Below are 17,865 nucleotides of genomic sequence, written 5' to 3'. Positions count from 1 at the left end.
ATATATATATATATATATATATTTGTTTACCATATTTAAAACTTTACATTAGGATATGAATAAGTTGCAGGTAAGTTCCATTTGCAGCCAGGATTCCTGTCCTCAGCATTATGGGTGCTGTGCTTCAGCCCAGAGCCTCTGTGCGTCCAGCCATCACATTGACTGCGCTGGTAATTATTTCCCCACTCTGCAAGGCAGCGAGGTCCTGAAGCACAGTGCCACAGGGGTTAATAATGCCAGCGCACAGTATACACAGGGAAACAGAGTGGTGCGACTCACTCGCTGACCCTGCCTCTTCCTCTCCTCTTTCACTTTTCTCTCTCTCTTTTCCCTCGCTCCCATTCTCTCTCCGTCCCCCTCTCTGCTTTCACTCCGAGCCGTTAGCCAGACAGCGTCCTACTCTCTTTCGCTGGTGATTACTTTGTTACCTCTCTTCCTGCGGAGATAATTGCAATCGCTTCTCTGAGGTCGCTGCATGCGACAGCAGCCGCGCGTTGTTTAGCTGGTGCGCCCGGTCAGTCACCAACTCCACAGCCATTAAAGAGATGTGTTTATCCACTGATTAACAGCAGATGAGGTTTTTTTTTTGGAGTTGTTATCTATTTTTTTCAAGCCAGCACTGACCCAATTAATGGGCTTTGAGGGGAATATTGAGAGTATTTGTTAGGTTTTGTATTGTTTGTGAATATCCATTACCAGAATGAATTATGAATAATTGTCTGATGTTATGTTTTTTAAAAGTACCAAACCGGTAGGGTTTTCATTTGGAGCAGTTAAGATGGAAATGCACACAGTGGAATAGGGGTGGTTTCACAAGTTAGTCCCATAAAAAGTGGTATAGAATAACAAGGCTTTTTCAGGAAACAATTGTCCTCAATGGACATTTTTAAATTCAGATGAATAGATAGTTCAGCAAATAAAAAAAGATAGTATTGACTGTCCCGTCATGGTTGAGTTCAGGTGTGCATCCACATCACTGCAGATGGGGGAAAGGGCCTTTCAGCAGACGGTGTGGACGGGCGACAGGAGGGGGGGAAATCCGCAGATATTTTTAGGTTTCCGAGAGCCTTGGTTTTGGTGGGCTCACTGAGCGTGGTCCTGCTAGCAGCTGTGCTCTGTGCCACCCTGCCAGCCTCCACTGCCTGCATCAGTGTGCAGCTCTCCCAGGAATCGGCTGGGGGAATGTCAGGACATGCATTGATTGTTGCGGCCGCTGCGGTTTGTTTTCAAGCGCATGCGGCCGGTAATGCGGCGTTGGGGAATGCATGATCCGGCAGCTACCTCTCAAACGGGGCGACAGCCTAATTACCGCTGATCCTAACGCAACCAAAATACAGGGCTTATGTTCTCAAGACGTCTCTTTTACTCCACTCTTTTCTGTTCATTTTCCCCACTTTCCAGCTTATTTCTTATGCGAAAGAGGTCACAATTAAGTGCTTTCACATTCCAGAGGTAATCAGTTGCTGTGAACTTCGTGCCTTGTCGAGTGTCTCTCCTTCCCTCCACCATGGTGCAAATGTAGGTTATCAGAAAGGCCTCTCTCAAGTCCAATAATATATGCGGCGAACTGAGCCAGCAGCATTATAGAATGTCAGGGACTTCCTGTCTTCCCCAAGATGTTCCTTTCGGGAATGTTAACGCGAGTGTCCCCTCTTTAATTGGTACCCGGTACAAATGAAGGTCTTACATTAGTGCTCTCGTGGAACTGCACTGCGCTGGCCAAGAAGATGTCTCCAAGCAATCCACCCCCCCACCATCTGTGCCAGAGAAATCCGGGGTTGGCCGGGCCAGGAGCTGCCAATCAATGGTGGTCCTGGAGCCTGCTGCCAGCTTCTCTAGGTCTCCTGGTTACACTTTAATTATCCTGCCCGCATCACTCTCTCACTTTCCAGTCGCCCCAATGCCGCAGAGCACCTCCCAGCAGCCCACTCCACTGGCCCGTACCCACCCCCAGCCCTTTACCACTAGCTGTACCTTGGAGGAGGCGAGGGCGAGAGATGCCTGCAGATTCACCCAGAGGTCTTAGCTGATCGTTAGTGGAAATGATTGCTCCGAGACAGGGCTTTCTGAACAGAAAAACCCCTTGAATCCAAATTGAATATAAAAAAGAAATAACAGAAATGTAGGGTACCCATTATATCCCTAAGGGTTCTGCAGCATAGATTTCTTAGCCTCCCGCCTATCCCAGCATGCAGTGCCATTGCGGCTGAGAAACTGTTTTCATGTGTTGCTGCTGCCCTTACACAGCAATGTGAAAGCTGGGTGTGGGCTCAGTTATCGATCTTTTAGCTCTTGCTGCTACATTGTGGTCAAAGCTGGTCATTTGTACAGATTCTTATTGGTAAAATCAGCCCATTTAACACTGTCCGGACTTGGAAGGTGTGCCAGTTCTTGAGTCAAGATTCAGAAACACATTTGTTTCACAAGATTCGATAACACAATCAGGACTGTGTTATTGTTTTGGCTTAACGTCTGCATGTGATAATTTGTTAAATAGCTGAAAAAACATACCACACATTACAGCAATTCTGGGTGACTAATTTTAAATACAGCCTTATCTCAGGCAACGCACCTTCTTTTTGTTCCAGCTCACTTTAATGTTGTGGCAGAGGCACAGCTCAAAAAAATGCTAATTCAAAGCCCTTGTCATTGCTCAACGTGTCTTTCTTTGTTCACTGCTCTAGACACCACTGCCGTTGCAAACTGAAGAATCTGTTGAGATGAAATGAAACATTTTACGAATATTCATGCAAACAAAATATTCTGCACAAACAAGAGGAAGGAAATAAAGAGAAAGTCCTGGTAATATTTATGGCCAGCGTCCATCAATTACTTGATTTCATATAGATGCATTTTGCTAGTGTATGGGTTATCTGAAAACCATTTGGGGACTTATATGTGTTTTTGCAGTAAGTTATGCGCACGGTCACACAGTGTGCTACATTTGTGGTGTGCTGGCTGAAAAAGCCTGGGAACCTCTGTTTTCACTTAATATGAAAGTATCACATTTTTTTTAACATGATCCACATTTTGTGTTTTATGCCTGACCCCCCAGCAGCAGCCTGGAATGTGGATTTTTTTCATCAAGCTAGCTAAAACTGAGAGTTGTACTCTGGGTGATAAACATTTTGCTTGTTTTTCTGTTGACATATTAAAGTAAAAATACCATATCCTTTTGAAGTTATTTTCAGCATGAAATAGCCATATGGTTTCTGGCTGTATGTGATGTTGCACTATGTATATTATGCGTGTATGGCCAGCCTGTTACCAAGGCAACAGAGCAAGGAAAATGAGGGTATTTGTGTGTGCATGTATGTATATATATATATATTCATGTATATGTGTGCGTTACCACAACAGCAGCCCAATGCTGTAAACATCTAAAAGTACCATATCCACTGGACCATAAAACCCCTACATAATATGTTGAAGTATTCCATAAATGTTCAGCGGATGTATACTGCCCTTATAGATCTGGGTGATGCCATTTGAAATGTAATGTGCAAGGATTTCCATCTCTTTAAATTTAAAACAAAATCTCAATTTGCATTGAGATACGGCTGGTTCCAAATCATGATGAAAACTGACCTAGAAAGTGCTAATGCAATGAGAACCAAAGAGGATAATGTGTAGAGTGTTAGGGAGAAGGATATAGGAGGGAGTAGAGTGAGAGGGAGACAGAGAAGGAGGATCAAGAGAGAAAGATGAGAGATGGAAGGAGAGAGCAGAGAGAGAGAGGGAGGTGAGACTGGGGGAAGGGTGTTCTTGTGTCTATGTGTGCGAGTGTGGGTGGATTCTAATTAGGTGCTAGCAGGAGTACTAGAGGCAAATTACACAGTGTTCTGAAGAGACACAGAAAGCAGAGCTGGAAAACAAGAGTAACTGAGTCAGTATCTGTAATACAGAGGACTTTTACATGCTTTTCCACAGCATGTGCCTATTTATTTTATTGTGTATGTGATTCATAAATAAAGCACTAAAAAAGGCACACTAGCCTTGCCAACTGCCGTCACATCATGTGCATCAGCTTTGACTAATCCAGCTGTTCTCTCACTCACAGAAAAATTGATAAACATCCAGAGCAAATGGTTTATTTTCTTTTTTCATTTTTCTGACATCTAAGTCAGCTAATACACAATAGGGGCATTGTCTTCAAGGAGAGATGTCCAAAAGGCAGTGTTTGACATAGGTGGGAGTTCTGTGTGCAGTGAAAAAGTGAAAAGGAGGCTCTGACCTTCAGTAATATAAGGTCAAAGGTCACACTTTGGTAAGGCTCCCTACTGTAATGTTGCAGCAAGCAGCTTCCCTGAATCAGTCCATTATAGGCCTAGTTAGGAGAGTTTTGAGTTCTTTCCCAAACCAATGCAGTTTTGCCAGGTGGTCACAATGGAATGTTGCGGTCTGTGCAGCGCATTTGAGTGGCCTAACCCTTCCCTCCCGTGACTGAGTTGTGGACCGACAAACTTGCTCTTCTCCAGCAGGGAGCACAGAATTCGGTATCTTATAAATGAATGCTAGAAAATGGATAGCTAGATGATTGTTAGTCTGCGAAAGCATGTCATTACATACTTCTACCATTGCATTTATGCAAACATTAACTCTGGTTAATGAAGATGCAGGTGTGTCATGATGAAACTGGTCTTTCTGGGAATTGGTGAACAATGTACACTTTGGAGAAAAGTGATAGCCTTGTCCTGTATAAAATCGCTCCTTTTTTGGTTTATCTCATATGTATACCTTAAGCAGTGTGTCTCCATGTCTTTTAGCCTTATCAGTCATGATCCGTCTCAACGTCCTTGAACACGTGGGCCGTGTGTCTTATCTCAGGTTGTGAATGCATGCTGGGTAATGTGCAAATCGAACAGACGAGCTGTCAGAGGCTCCTTTTTAAACTGCAGGCTTCGCTCAGAGGTAAATCAGACCGCCACCACACACTGAAGTATGACTTATCGATCAGTGCTCTTAGAAGGAGGGAAGAAGCAGCCAAACCCGTTTCTAATGGGCATTGCAGCGACAGTCAAAGCGCATAATTGGCTTGCTATTATGGAAATAATGTAGCCGCAGCAATAACATAAATGTAACAACCATGAGGCGACGTTCTCATAATTACTCTTATTACCTCTGACGCTTCCCACAGAGAAGCAGAACTGGGGAGCTGTGGTCGGAATTCTCCCGTCCCGTGGCTTGACGATGCTGGCAGGGAGGCTGACAAAGAATTTATGCGGCGCGGTATTGACCACGCTGCATCCGCGCTACAGGCGGGAACCTTCACAGAACGCTGGATATCCCCCACAGGAACGTCTTGAGGCATGCTCTCTGGGCAGCAAGAGCCTCCCCCGATTCAGATCGCTGGGCCTTCACAATATCTTTTTTTTTGTTTTATCTCAACTGTGAGGGTTTTCAAAACGCTTGATAGCATTGTCAGGATTTGTCCTGGGTCCATAAACTGGGTATTGATTTCTCAAATGTGAGGAAGAAGAAAATGTGAATGGTACTGTATGAGCGGGTCAGTGACATGACCTGTGCATTATGCCTGAGATCCCCCCAAAGGTCCCTGTCAAACTGTGTTCAAGGCTAGAACCTCTTGTAGTCTTTTGCACACCAGTATCTGCTCCTACCACTCCCTTTTATTATTATTATTACTGTTTTCCACTAATTCCATTTGGAGTGCAATAAGGAAACTGTATTTTTTCCTGTAGTCTCCACGTGTGAGATTTATCACTTTAATACAGCATGTTGGACATCTGAGGATAAAAGCATGACAATTTTACCAGAAAATGATTGAAAGGGCCAATAGTTACAAAACAATAAAGATTTCTAATAGAAATAGTTGCGGAGGTGATTTTTTTGTTTGTTTTTGTTACAGCTGTTTCCTGATGGAGTTGATCCCAGTCTGTGCATAGACAGACTGGGGGGGGGGGATTGCCCTTGATTGGTATTCAGAATGGGTTGAGCAGCAGCCCGACTCGGACACAGCTGTCCCCTCTTACCTCGCCTCCGCATTACGCCAGGCTATTGTTCAGGAGCGGCTGATGGTCATATACACTGTTTGTGTGTATATAGCACATAGCCTATGTGTATGGCCATACTCCTAACGGGGATCCTTTGAGTGTTTGAGTTGGAAAGCAGATGGCCTTATTCTTTGGTAAAAGATACATGTGTGGTTTGCAGCAGGAGGAGGTGGGGGGCGTGGGGGTTGGGGATGTACAAGCGTGTTTTGTGAGATTGGCCATTTCCTCCTGATTGCCTAGGTTTGGCCATCCTGGTGGCACAGGAGGAGGGACCGCATGGAGCTCAGTGGATGGCCATTAGTTATGACCTTGTGTGCAGTAATTGGCTGCTTTGTTCCTCTAAAGTGGTCCTCTCTGCAGTGTCTGAACGTTCACTTTTTTATCTGCTCTGTACAGTCACTGCTGTGAAACAGGGATAATTATTTTTGCTTAATAGAAGTGATGTAGTGCAGGGATCTCGCTGTGTGTATAGTTCTTGTGTCTCCATTTAGTTGCTGGGTCACCTGGGTCAGGCTCACTGCGTTGCTGCAATTTTAATCGCATTAAGTGACAAAGCGATTAAAGTGGCAAACCACGGTTTGTGTAATTAGTTTACAGATATTTTTCATGTTGCATTCAGAGGCAGGGATTTACCTAATGAAAGTACCGTCTCATCTCAAGTTTCAGTTATGCATTGGGCTGTGCAGTATTTTCACTCATCCTACTATCTCTAGAGCCCCAGCACAGAATATCCCAGCAACAGTATCTCGCACATTTAGATGTTATGGTGGTTGAAACGATTGGCCTTTGCATGAAAACTGACTGGCTTTTTGCTGCATGTAAAGTAAATGTATTCGGATGCATCTCTGTCAGTTTGTTGATAGTTCTCTCACGTCATTTATATCTGTTTTCCAGGTCTCATAACCACAACTTCAAGGAAACTGGATCGTGAGCAGCAAGCTGAGCATGTATTAGAGGTAAGGGGATTGCTCATGACTTCCCCCGCCTATGCAGCGCAGCACACACACGGTTTTGTTAATTTTTTATTTATTTATTTTTTTGCTAATCTTATTTCCTTTGTCTTTCAGTTTTGGTGTGATTGACCACGAGGTTGCACAGAGCACATTCTGTCACCTATAATAGTTAGTCAGGTGCAATGCATGTTGTCTTCAACCTTAGCAAATAAGATGTGTGCAGATTTTATTGTGGAGGTTGTTTTGAATTTCTCCTTCTCCTTTGCTTCTTCTCTTCCGGTTGTGCTTATGTTATGTTACACTAAATATATATTCATATATATGTACATATTGACTATATTTGCCCCCTTTTACCCACAATAACACACACAATGAGTTTTACTTCAAAAATAATCTTAGACATACATTACCCAAAATAGCCTATAAGCCTCTGGCTGTAATTACTGCTAAACAAACTCTTGGAAGTCTATCCAGTCGTTTTGAAAAGTGGGAGGCGGAGGAGTGGGAGGGAGGGAGGGAGAGAGGTGTATATGTGTGTGTGTGTATACATTGGAACACACATGGAGTACATGTACAAACCCTGCCAATACCGCATGTGCAAAGAATTAAGTTGACTTGACCCTGATCCTGGAGTTTTCGCCATTAAGCTTGAGCACTTATTTTGCCCCTCAGAAAAAACCATGTACCAGAGAATTAGCACTTAGCAGCTGTGCCTCCACTGCTGGTCAGAAGCTCTGTTACATTCTGTAATGAAGATGAATTGCAATTTGTCATCAGCCTACATCACTGGAATGGTTGCTACTTGGCTTAAATGATCTATTTTCTTGAAAAAGGATGGCTTTGTGCCTCTCTCCCTTTGCATATGTTCACGCCTAACCCAAAGAATTGTGGTTAGTGCTGAAATGAGACAGGGTGCTTACTCCATGAGTGACACCCAGATCCCGGTTCAGAATTAGGTGGCAGCATTGTCGTAATAGACTCTTTTAGTAGAACAGAGGCAGAGAATGAAGATTGTGAATCTGGCCTATTATCTCCTGATGGAAGGACTGCAATTCACTCTCACCTTAAATTGCAGTAAATTGTGTTCCTAGTTAGCTCCTCATAGATGTTATTTCCGTAAGAAGCAGATTGCATTTGCAATAAGAGTTTGTGTGTGTGTGTTTGCGTGTGTGTGTCTGTCTGTATGCGTGTGCATGTGTGCGCATGCTATGGAAAGCCATCAATGCCAAAATGTGTTAAAAAAAATAAGTCTCATCTCATCAATACATCTCTTAATTTTTACCTGTTAACACAGCAGAAGTTGGTGTTTTAACACACCATTATTGCTAGTCTTAACACGTTTAAAAAAACCTTAACCAATAGCAATGCACAAATTCTGCGTAGATGTCCATATTGCATCAGGGCACGTGTCACCTCTACGGCACTTCGTTTGCGTGTTTATGCATTCTGTTATATTTGTGAGATTGTGATGTACCCCTTAACGTAACCTTCCTGAATGTGCTAATGCATTCTGTTATATTCATGACACTGTGATGTGCCCCTTAGCATAAGCTATTCTTGGCTTTCCATACATCTTAATCACTTTAACATGTCAGATTTTAGTCATAAAATGAATGTCTCAACACGTCAAATTTTAATTGATGCGTTGCCACATTCATTCTATTTGTCTAAAGATGTGCAGTTTTCCCCTGTTTACATAGCACTTCTTTCCATGTAAACAGTTCAAAATATCCATGGTTAGGGTCCATGGTATTTTTTGTTGTTTTTGGCACTGTTGGCTTTCCAGTGTGCACACATACATCTGTTTGTGTGTGCATCAGAGGTGACATCGCATATCTATAAGTGGTGTGGCAAAACCACCTCCTACCTTACACACACATGCTCAAAATATGATTTCTTTTAAAACTGATATTTAACTTACTAGACTGCTGGAAAGCGCACTAAATAAAATAGCCACTACTACTGATTCTTGGACTTGCTTCATAATTTGTCAGGTGAAAAATTTTAACAAACATTAACAGCTCATTATACGTCCAGTGATTTCCTGTTATTGTAATCAAAATGTAATTAATTGACCAGATTTTAGGATCAAATGTATTATTTTAACAGTTTATGATGAGAATTGGCTCACCTAAGTCATAAGCAAATTTGAGTCTTAGCTGTCTTAGCTGCACATGATTGAAAAGTTTTACAGATTTCTTTGGCGGAAAATGCTTCAAAACAGTTTTGGTTTCATCCCTGTACTTACAGGTAGAATTTCAGCGCTATAGTTATCTCCTTGCTACATTTATGTATCTATATACTTTAAAACCACAACAACACTTTCAGTGAAGAATAGCTGAACAATTGGAGGGCATTGAAGAGATGTGCAAGTTTGCCTCAACATGTCCAAGATCATGTGAAAAAGTGCAACGAAGGCCCCGTTCTCGCTCCGCTTTAAAAACGTTCTTCCCTATAAACCTTTTGTTGTTTGTTGTTTGATTTAATGCAATCATAAAAATCCATTTCAATTTATACAACAGCCAAAATATGGATCAGTGTAATGAAAAACAACTAAATGATTATGATTCTGTTTGTCACGTAGAGTAAAGGATGTCCATATTTTCAGAGCTGATTAAATGGTCTTTGATTATTCACATTTTCATTGTATATGATTTTCATGTTATTTTTACAACAGTAGGTATATATTGAAAATGATTGACAGGCTCCCTCTGAATTTTAAATGGAAAATCCGGAAAAAAGACTTAGCAGGGGTTTGGATTTTTTTTTTTTACTACTTCTCTGATCCCGGTTAAGGTGCACTTGCCATGAAATTTGCCGGAGACTGAGATCGAATGTCTCCTCAGTGTACTTATAAGAGCAATCAATCAATTAGCCTGCTTAACTCTGAACTCTCATTCCATATCAAAGGAAAGTCTCTCACCGTGTCAGGGCAGAACACAGCACCTCCAGCAAAGTAGATCTTTATTTCCTTTCCTGTGCTGCCAGCGGGAGCAGATTTTTGTAGATAAGCTCAGATAAGATCGGATTTCTGGAAAATGCCGGTATCATACTTTTTACAGTGAAGTTTATAATTACAAATGGCTGGGACTGGGCCCCTAACCCACATGGTTACAAACCGAGAGAGAATGTTCCATGTAGGGAGTCTGGATGCTGGAACCCTGATACTGTGGTCCAGGTGGGGCAGGTGCGAGATTAGAGGACGTGCATGATGGGAGTGCCAACAGTATGGTGGCAGGAGTCATCTGAAGGCATCGAGGCCTCCTTAGAATGCGACCCCCTTTCCCCAGGGGCTGGGCCACTATCACTGTAAGGTCGAGAGGGTCAGCATTCAACACTCTGCTGGGAAGTTTAAGATCTATTTATTGCCAGCTTTACACAAGGGCGTTGTTCGCCTTCAAGGGCAAATCTCCTTAGCGCTGAAAGGGGTCAAATTTACCACAGGTAAATAAATGAAAGATGTTGGATTTTATGCACAGGCATCCAGATGATTTTTCAGATGAATATGTGGCTCATTGTGCAGCTCTGTCACGTCTCTCCCCTCACAAAGTGGGCAATATAATGATTGCATAGGCAAGGAGGAAAATAAGCTAGCAGCTCCTACTTTAAGGTCAAAAAGAGTGTTTTGTGTCTGTTTCTTTTTTCAGGTAGGAAATACCCGACACCTCTCTGAATGTTGCCTTTTCATTAATCCTCTTCAGAGCTTGACAAAACAGCCCCAGAGAAAGGTTGTTTGTTTGCCTGTACTTTTGTACACATTGGAATAGTATAGCAGGCAAGTTGTTACTAAGGCAGGGGAATCTTTAGTTTGTGGTTCATTGTTGTTGTTGTCATTGTTATCATCATCGTCATCATCGTCATCAAAGCTGACGGCTTATCCTATTTAACCCAGCAATTCTAGTATACACTAGTATACTGTATGTGCGATGGCTGTGTCCTGCAAACATTTGGGTTACAAGCCCAGCTCATTAATCTGTACTCCACACTGCTGCCCAGCCGCTCATCTGAGTGACAGCGCATCACAGTTACACTCGATGCATTTCTGATTCAAGCGAGTTGTCCACAGACATGCTTGAGGCCCCGCAGAAGGGCCAGCATTGTCCTCCCTGCAGTATGCGAGGATAACTGATCCAGAGGGGCTTGACTAACGGCCTCCCTAACTGCCGTTTCTGCAGCACCCGCATGCTTTGTACGAGCCCCCGCCCCGAACCATTGTGCAAACAGTACAGGGACTGCTTTTCTTCTCTTCTCTTTTGGTACTTCAGTTTTTTCTTTCCTTTTTTATTTTTTTTTAAAGTTGGAGGGAATAGCGCTATTAGGTTTTGCCCGGGGTGAACAGCTGTCACATATGTGCTGTAAAGGTTGGGGCTCTGAGCGCGGGGGCCCTGGCATCTGAAGCTGAGCTGGCCTGCTGTTTGCTGGGTCCCACACTGCTGGTGCGCGGTGCCTAAAGCCATGCGCTAAAGAAAGTGGCTGCCACTCTAGGCCAGATGCCTTCACCACTAATAGGCTACAGCCAAGTTTAATCTTTTCAGCATTTTCTCATTTTCCCTCTGAGACTGCAAATTCATATTGAAAGGGACGGGGGAGCGTATTTATTTCTCTGTTTATGCCACCCCACCCCCCACACCCTCCCTCAGGCGACTCACGTTAAACTTTTACTGTTGGGGGGAAAGAAAGAAGGAAAGAACCTTCCCAGTGATCTGTTAGAATAAGTTTACTGCCGCTGCCACAGTTTTCAACAGGACTTTTCAAAACTCTTGAACTATTTTGTCAAAACATTGTCTTGTTTAGTATGCTTTGTCAGATAGATTAGTGTTTGTTTTGGGTTTTTTTCCCCCTCCTTATTTTATTTGGCAGCGTTACACGCTGAATAATACGCAGCAGATTACCTGCTTTTGTGTTGCAAACCGTTAGCATTCTTTCTCCCACCACGTGATCCCTTCGAATTCTCAAAGAGCTCCACTGTAGCGCCTGTCAAAGGCATAGACGGCATTTCAGTTGGGCCACAGACAGTGCTGTTCGGCTTTTGAAATTCAAATAAAAACAGCACGTTTCTCATTGGCTACTGGAGGGAAGAAAAGAGTGCCAGAAGGAGAGGGTCTGCACTAGGTCTTTTCGAAGAATATAAACAAAACTCTCCCGTTTGATAACTTTGCTCAAACTCTTAAAATTCTGAAAGCATCATTACAAGATCTGTGGAAAATGTATATTCTGAATCTTTTCCCGCTAGTGAGGGGAACATTTAGAAACAAATATTCAGGGGTTAAAGATAAATAGAGCTTGTAACATGCAGATCTTTTTAGTCAGAGCACATTATTGGCTCTGGTTTGCTATACTTAAACTATAGGATCATCAGGACAAGGAACATGCTCATATGCACAGTTACGAACACAATTACCTGTTACATGTCAATTTATCTTTGAAAATGAAAACTTTTCTCAGTTTTTTAAACCTAGTTAAATGAATCTTAGAAACTAATAAAGCAAAATAAAATAAGAATAAAGTACAAATTCTTATTTTAATTGCAATTGTGATATCAATTACAATTGTAAGGAAATAACTTGTAAGGACACAAGTTGGTATTTGTAAAGGGATTCAGAAGAATCTTCCCTAAGCCAATGGCCATGTTTTGGGCAGTGAAGACTACCCTCTACTGGTGCCAGATAAGTGGCCTCCACTTTTGTGCTGTGGAATGGGCTTGGCAGGGGGGAGCAGAAATGGCAGTAAGCTGCATAGTCTGATGAGACGGACTGAACCACTGGCTGCAAGGGAACCCAGATAATTGCTGTGGGATTTTCTGTCTCCTTCTCACCCCCTATTTTTGCTCTTTAATTCTGTCAGTCTTCACCCCTTTCTCTCACCATCCTTCCTTCTTTTCTGTCTCTTTTCCTGTCCCAGTTTACTTTTTTTCCACATATTCTCCCTAACTTTCATATCTCCATTTTCCTCCCTCATTATTCCTCTTTTCCTGTAGAACATTTGTAGTGTTTCTCTTCATCTTTGTCTTGTTCTCTACCTCTCTCTCTCTATCCCACCATCTCCCTGCCTCTTCTCTCACACATCTTTCTGTCTGGCATCTGTGCAGGAGTGGATAAACTTAGGGATGACTCAGATCTGTCTGGGATCTCCTCCAAACCTTGATCTACCAACAGAGGCGTCATTAGAAACATGTTGAGAAAAAACAGTACTGCAACGGTGGAGGTTCTAAGTCTCTTGTGGTGGTGATAAAATATGATTTTTATTGAGGCATTATTCTATTTGCTGGCCAAAAATTCACTGTCCACTGTTATTTACAGAAAAGCTAGCTTAATTGCTTTGGCTATTCCATCTAGACTAAACTAAATGGCTGGTATTGGGGCATTTGGGGGTTTGTGGTCTAAAGCAAGAAAAAAAACACACTGCAAGTAAGTCAAAAGTGACTTCATAGGATGATGTTATGTCTCCAGAGGCTGTACTTATGCACAGATTCATTTCATAGTATATATATTGCAAATATATATACATAGATATGACGTTTTATATTGTACTGGTGCTTCTTCCTTTCTCAGTTTAAGTGACACAAGCTCTTCACTCAAGTTGTAATATTGATTTAGGAAGCCACACCACAGCACCCTGGCTGTGAGTCTTAGGTTGCATGCATCACAGGAAATAGTTCCTGCCAAAAATTAGATTAAAATACATTTCTTGAAGAATATTCAGATAATATACCCACATACCAACTTTTTTGTTTGCTTAATTTTTTTCTTTGTAGTAAGAGTAGTTGTATCGTAAATGCTAGGGGCAACCCTGTCACATGCCAAGCATGACACCTGGGGAGGAGAGATGCGGCAGTACCGGGTAACACAGTTCCTGTCGCATGGAGAGAGAGAGAGCGCACACACAAACGTGAAATAAAATAAACGGACCACTTCGCCCTTCCCCCTCACGGGTTCCGGGCAAAAACAATTAGCTAAAATAACAAAGACAAAAAAGTAAAACAGAGCAGCAACTTTTCAGTTCGCCGGCTCAGTAGCTGACCCGCCTTCCCGGCCAGGTCCAGCTCCTCCAACTTTTCTGCTGAGGATTCCTTTCGTGCTTAAAATAAAATAAAATAAAACTAAACTCAGAACTGCACTCTCGATGTTAGCTCCCAGTCTCAGCCCCGAACTGTGGAGAGCACCACACCTTTAAGCACCTGGGCTGATTAGCTAACGCAGCCCAGGTGTGTTTGCTCTCTCCACCAACCGGCGCAGCCGAGACCAATCTGCCTCTCAGGCGAACCGACTGCTACAAACCCTTTCCAATGTTATTGGCTGACAGGCGAATTAAGTATTGCCATTGCTCATTTATCTATCTGTCTGTGGTCTAGTGGTTCAATCTCAGACTGTATGCTTAATATTTTTAACTAATAGATGCCAATCATTTGTTTTCAGAAAGGGTCAAAGATTTGACTTTTCCTTCAGGGGTCAGTGTGTCATAATGTTAATCTGTAAATGTTAATGAGTGTGGCAGTCTTTAAACTTCATGCAATAGAGTCCATAGACAGTCTTTTCTGTAATTGGAAGCTCAGCTTTTCTGCAGTACTGTTGGTAATGATGTCATATTATAGGATTTGTGCTGTAGTTCATAGGGACTCCTGCAGGCGGTAGTGGTGTGGTGCAGTGGTGGGAGTTCATGGCTAGAGTGATTTTGCATCTAATGTACATAATTTTTCAGCTCAGATCTGGCTTTATGAATTGGTTTCACAGAAAATGTAGTCAAACTCTAATGAATGAAATTAAGAATCCTGTGTCTGCCTAACTACTCAGAATAGGACCAGGATCTAAAAGAACATCTGCCCCCACACCACCCCAACTCTCTTATTTTTTGTCTCTGTCATATAATCTAATTTTAGACACTGTCATTTTAGACACTATCTTAACCTTATGTTACTGTATATTTGCCAGTGGATTCTGTGTATGTTTTTTTTTTTTTTAACCCACATAGCTGATAGCTGAAGTTCATATAAGTAAACAACCAATATTGTTCCAAGAGAGCAAAAATGAAATGAAAAATCTGAAATCCTCCAAAGTCGTCCAAGGCTTTGCACATCTCCTGAACTGGCTGTCAGAAGGAAATGTTTTGTGTGGTTTCGTCTTTGGTTGATCTTATGACTCAGTGTATCGATTGAGAAACAGCTGTAAACGGCTCCTCCCTTGAACCACGGACTTTTGCAGAACAAGGGATCACACGGCCTCAGACCCGGATTTTCTCACTTAAGCAGCTTTAGAGTGGGATCACCTGTAGTCCGGACAGTGCACCGACTGCTCTGGGGCTTCGTTGGGTGCAGTCACATGTGATACCCGAAAATGGCCGTCCGCAGACGAGCGGAGACAAGGGGGGTTCCTGTGGCTCCTCTGGTGATTCCAACGTGTGGAGAGATGGGACCTGGGAGACGTTGGTGAGGGGGTTCTGGTAACTTGGCAGACGGCCTCTGTTCCCCACTGTTGTTTTGGGGATTCCCTGTCCCATTTTCCCTGTAGAAATGGCCTGCCAGTCAGCCTTCCTGTTGGCTGATGGGGACAGAGCCGCTGAGCTCCTGCTGGGCCTCTGAGCCGCTCAGAGTGACTAATGATGCAGGACCTGCCCACGTTCTGCTCTTAACAGCCCCCACTACATCCCCGCTTTACTCACACACACACACACACACACACACACACACAAGTCCTCCGTTTTTTTTTTCAGTTATTCAGTTATTCTCTCTCTTCATCATACTTTTTCACTAACCCCCTCTCATTTCATCTCTCCTCATGGTCTTATCTTTCTCTTATTCCTTCACTCATTGCCTTTTCATCACTCTCTCTTCTCCTTGCACTCCCTCTCATTTTGGCTCTTGTTTGTCAGTCTCATTGCCATTTTCTTACCATTTTTATTCACACTGACACAGTAAAATAAGGGAAAAAATAAATATATCCACAAATATCAAGAACTCAGCCATCCTTTGTGTGTCAAATACAGAGAAGCCCAGAAGGTTTTGTGGGCTACCGAAGTTCTCTTTCCAGCTAACTCACAAAGAAAGGAATGATCCAGGAGGTGGCCAAGTTGTTGTCTTTTAGGATCTGAGCTGAAGCTCCATTCCAGAAGAACACTTACAGCCAATTAGGCCTCATTCCCTGTATCATTAACATCTCCTCCCCTCTTCCTAATTCCAGAAGCATGTCTAATCATGATTAACCAGCACGCCCGTGGGCCTCCCAGGAAAATTATTTTCCTGTCCCCTGTTTTCGTGTGGAGTTTTAGCTTGACGTGGGTTGAGATTTATGTGTTCATAATGGTGGATTAATTTGAGTGGATGAAAAGCTGGTAGAGGCAGTCAGCTGTGCACTGGACGCATGTCCGCTTCACGCACGGTAACCGAGGGGCTGCCGTGCAGGTGGACAGTAGTAGCAAAGTGAATGCTTTAGCAAAACATGTGTTCACACTGGAGAGCCAATTAAAATCTAGTCAGAGCTTATGAACCTGAGCAACTACAAGCCAACAAAACCTGCTTATTGTGACTAAAGTTTTCTTTCTTAATGGGTTTTTTATTTTTATTAATGAGGGGTGGCAATGTGTAGGTAATATACACATTGTGTCATCTTAGGCAGGTGCCTGACACCAGCGTGTTGTGAGTTTGAATCCGTGGTGTGAGATGCATTGGCTCGGATTCATCTGGGTGGCTGGATAATGCTATATGCAGACGGTGAGCAATGTGAGCTGCTCTTGACAGGGAAGTAAATTAGGTAATCGTATGGCAATATGTCTGTCCAGTAAAGGATCCTACTGCAGCTCACCCGTGGACACCCTCCATGCTTCAGTGGAGCAGCTGGGAAGTGCTGTGTGCTCAGTGCTTACACTGAGGCACTGACAAGCTGAGCGTTATTATCAGACACTTTCAGTGGTGTGTGAGAGTGTGTGTGTATATGTGTGTGTGTGTGTGTGTGTGTGTGTATGAGTGTATGTGTGTGTGTGTGTGCGTGTGTGTGTGTGTGTGTGTGTGTGTGTATGAGTGTATGTGTGTGTGTGTGTGTGAATGAGTGTGTGTGTGTCATTGTGTCTGTGTGTGTGTGTACGTGTGTGTGCATGTGTGTGTGCGCGTGTGTGTATGTTGACTAAGCTTAGTGTCTGTGCTCGTCACGTTTTACTGGTGTGTTTACCATGCATACACATGTGAGATTGAATAGCTGTGTGTGTGTCTGCGTGTGTGCGTGTGTTCGCCTTTGTTTTGTGTACACGCGTGGTAGGTATCCCCCTGGCTGTGAGCGGGCGCCAGGAGCTGTTTTAACGTGTCTCCTGCGTCTTTTCCGCGGTCGCTGGAGACAGGAGAGACGGAGACTAAAAGGCCAAACAAACAGGCGTGGCTCTGAATGTATTCATGCGCCGTGTCTCTGTCAGACAACCAGCCTCTCTAATGAATGGCTGCTGCTAATGCAACCTTTAGGGAACAATGTTGTCCTTCTGCCTGATGTGTCCAATGTGTCAGCGCCACTTGTTTGTCCCCCCAGCTATTTTTCCCAGCACAATAACAGCAAGTACATTCAATTTCAAAGGTAGGAATCCCTAGTTAATACTGCAGAGGGGCTGATTTGAATGTGTCTGAGTGCAAGGTGCCTTTTCAATTCATAGTGTGTCTCTTACACAAGGTACAAGAGTGACTAATTACTTTTTCTCCATGTCTGTCAATGTACCTGTAAGAGGTCAGAAATGATTGGAAGTCAATCACAAACAGAAGTCAAAAACGTAGGAGGTGGAATAATAAAAATGAATAATCACTTTTTCTGTTAATGTTGTGCACACAGGAAGTCTTCTGCCTTTTGAAAATGATTTTATTTTTTAAAGACAAGGTGAAACAATGAATGCTCTTCCCATTGGCTGTTGGTGCTATCAGCGTCTTGATTTTT

General features: G+C 43.0%; 1 protein-coding gene across 1 annotated transcript in view; it reads left to right on the top strand.

Annotated features, from left to right (window-relative positions):
* Positions 1-17,865, top strand: part of fat3a (FAT atypical cadherin 3a) — a 159,994-nt gene that overhangs the window by 78,463 nt on the left and 63,666 nt on the right. The window contains 1 exon segment of the mRNA XM_035385144.1: positions 6,906-6,967. Within this exon segment, the coding sequence (XP_035241035.1) occupies positions 6,906-6,967 (62 nt within the window).

The sequence above is a fragment of the Anguilla anguilla genome, chromosome 12 (genome assembly GCF_013347855.1).
Source record: "Anguilla anguilla isolate fAngAng1 chromosome 12, fAngAng1.pri, whole genome shotgun sequence".
Lineage (NCBI taxonomy): Eukaryota > Metazoa > Chordata > Actinopteri > Anguilliformes > Anguillidae > Anguilla > Anguilla anguilla.
Note: the sequence above shows the minus strand (reverse complement) of the source record. Positions and strands in the feature narration are given on the sequence as shown.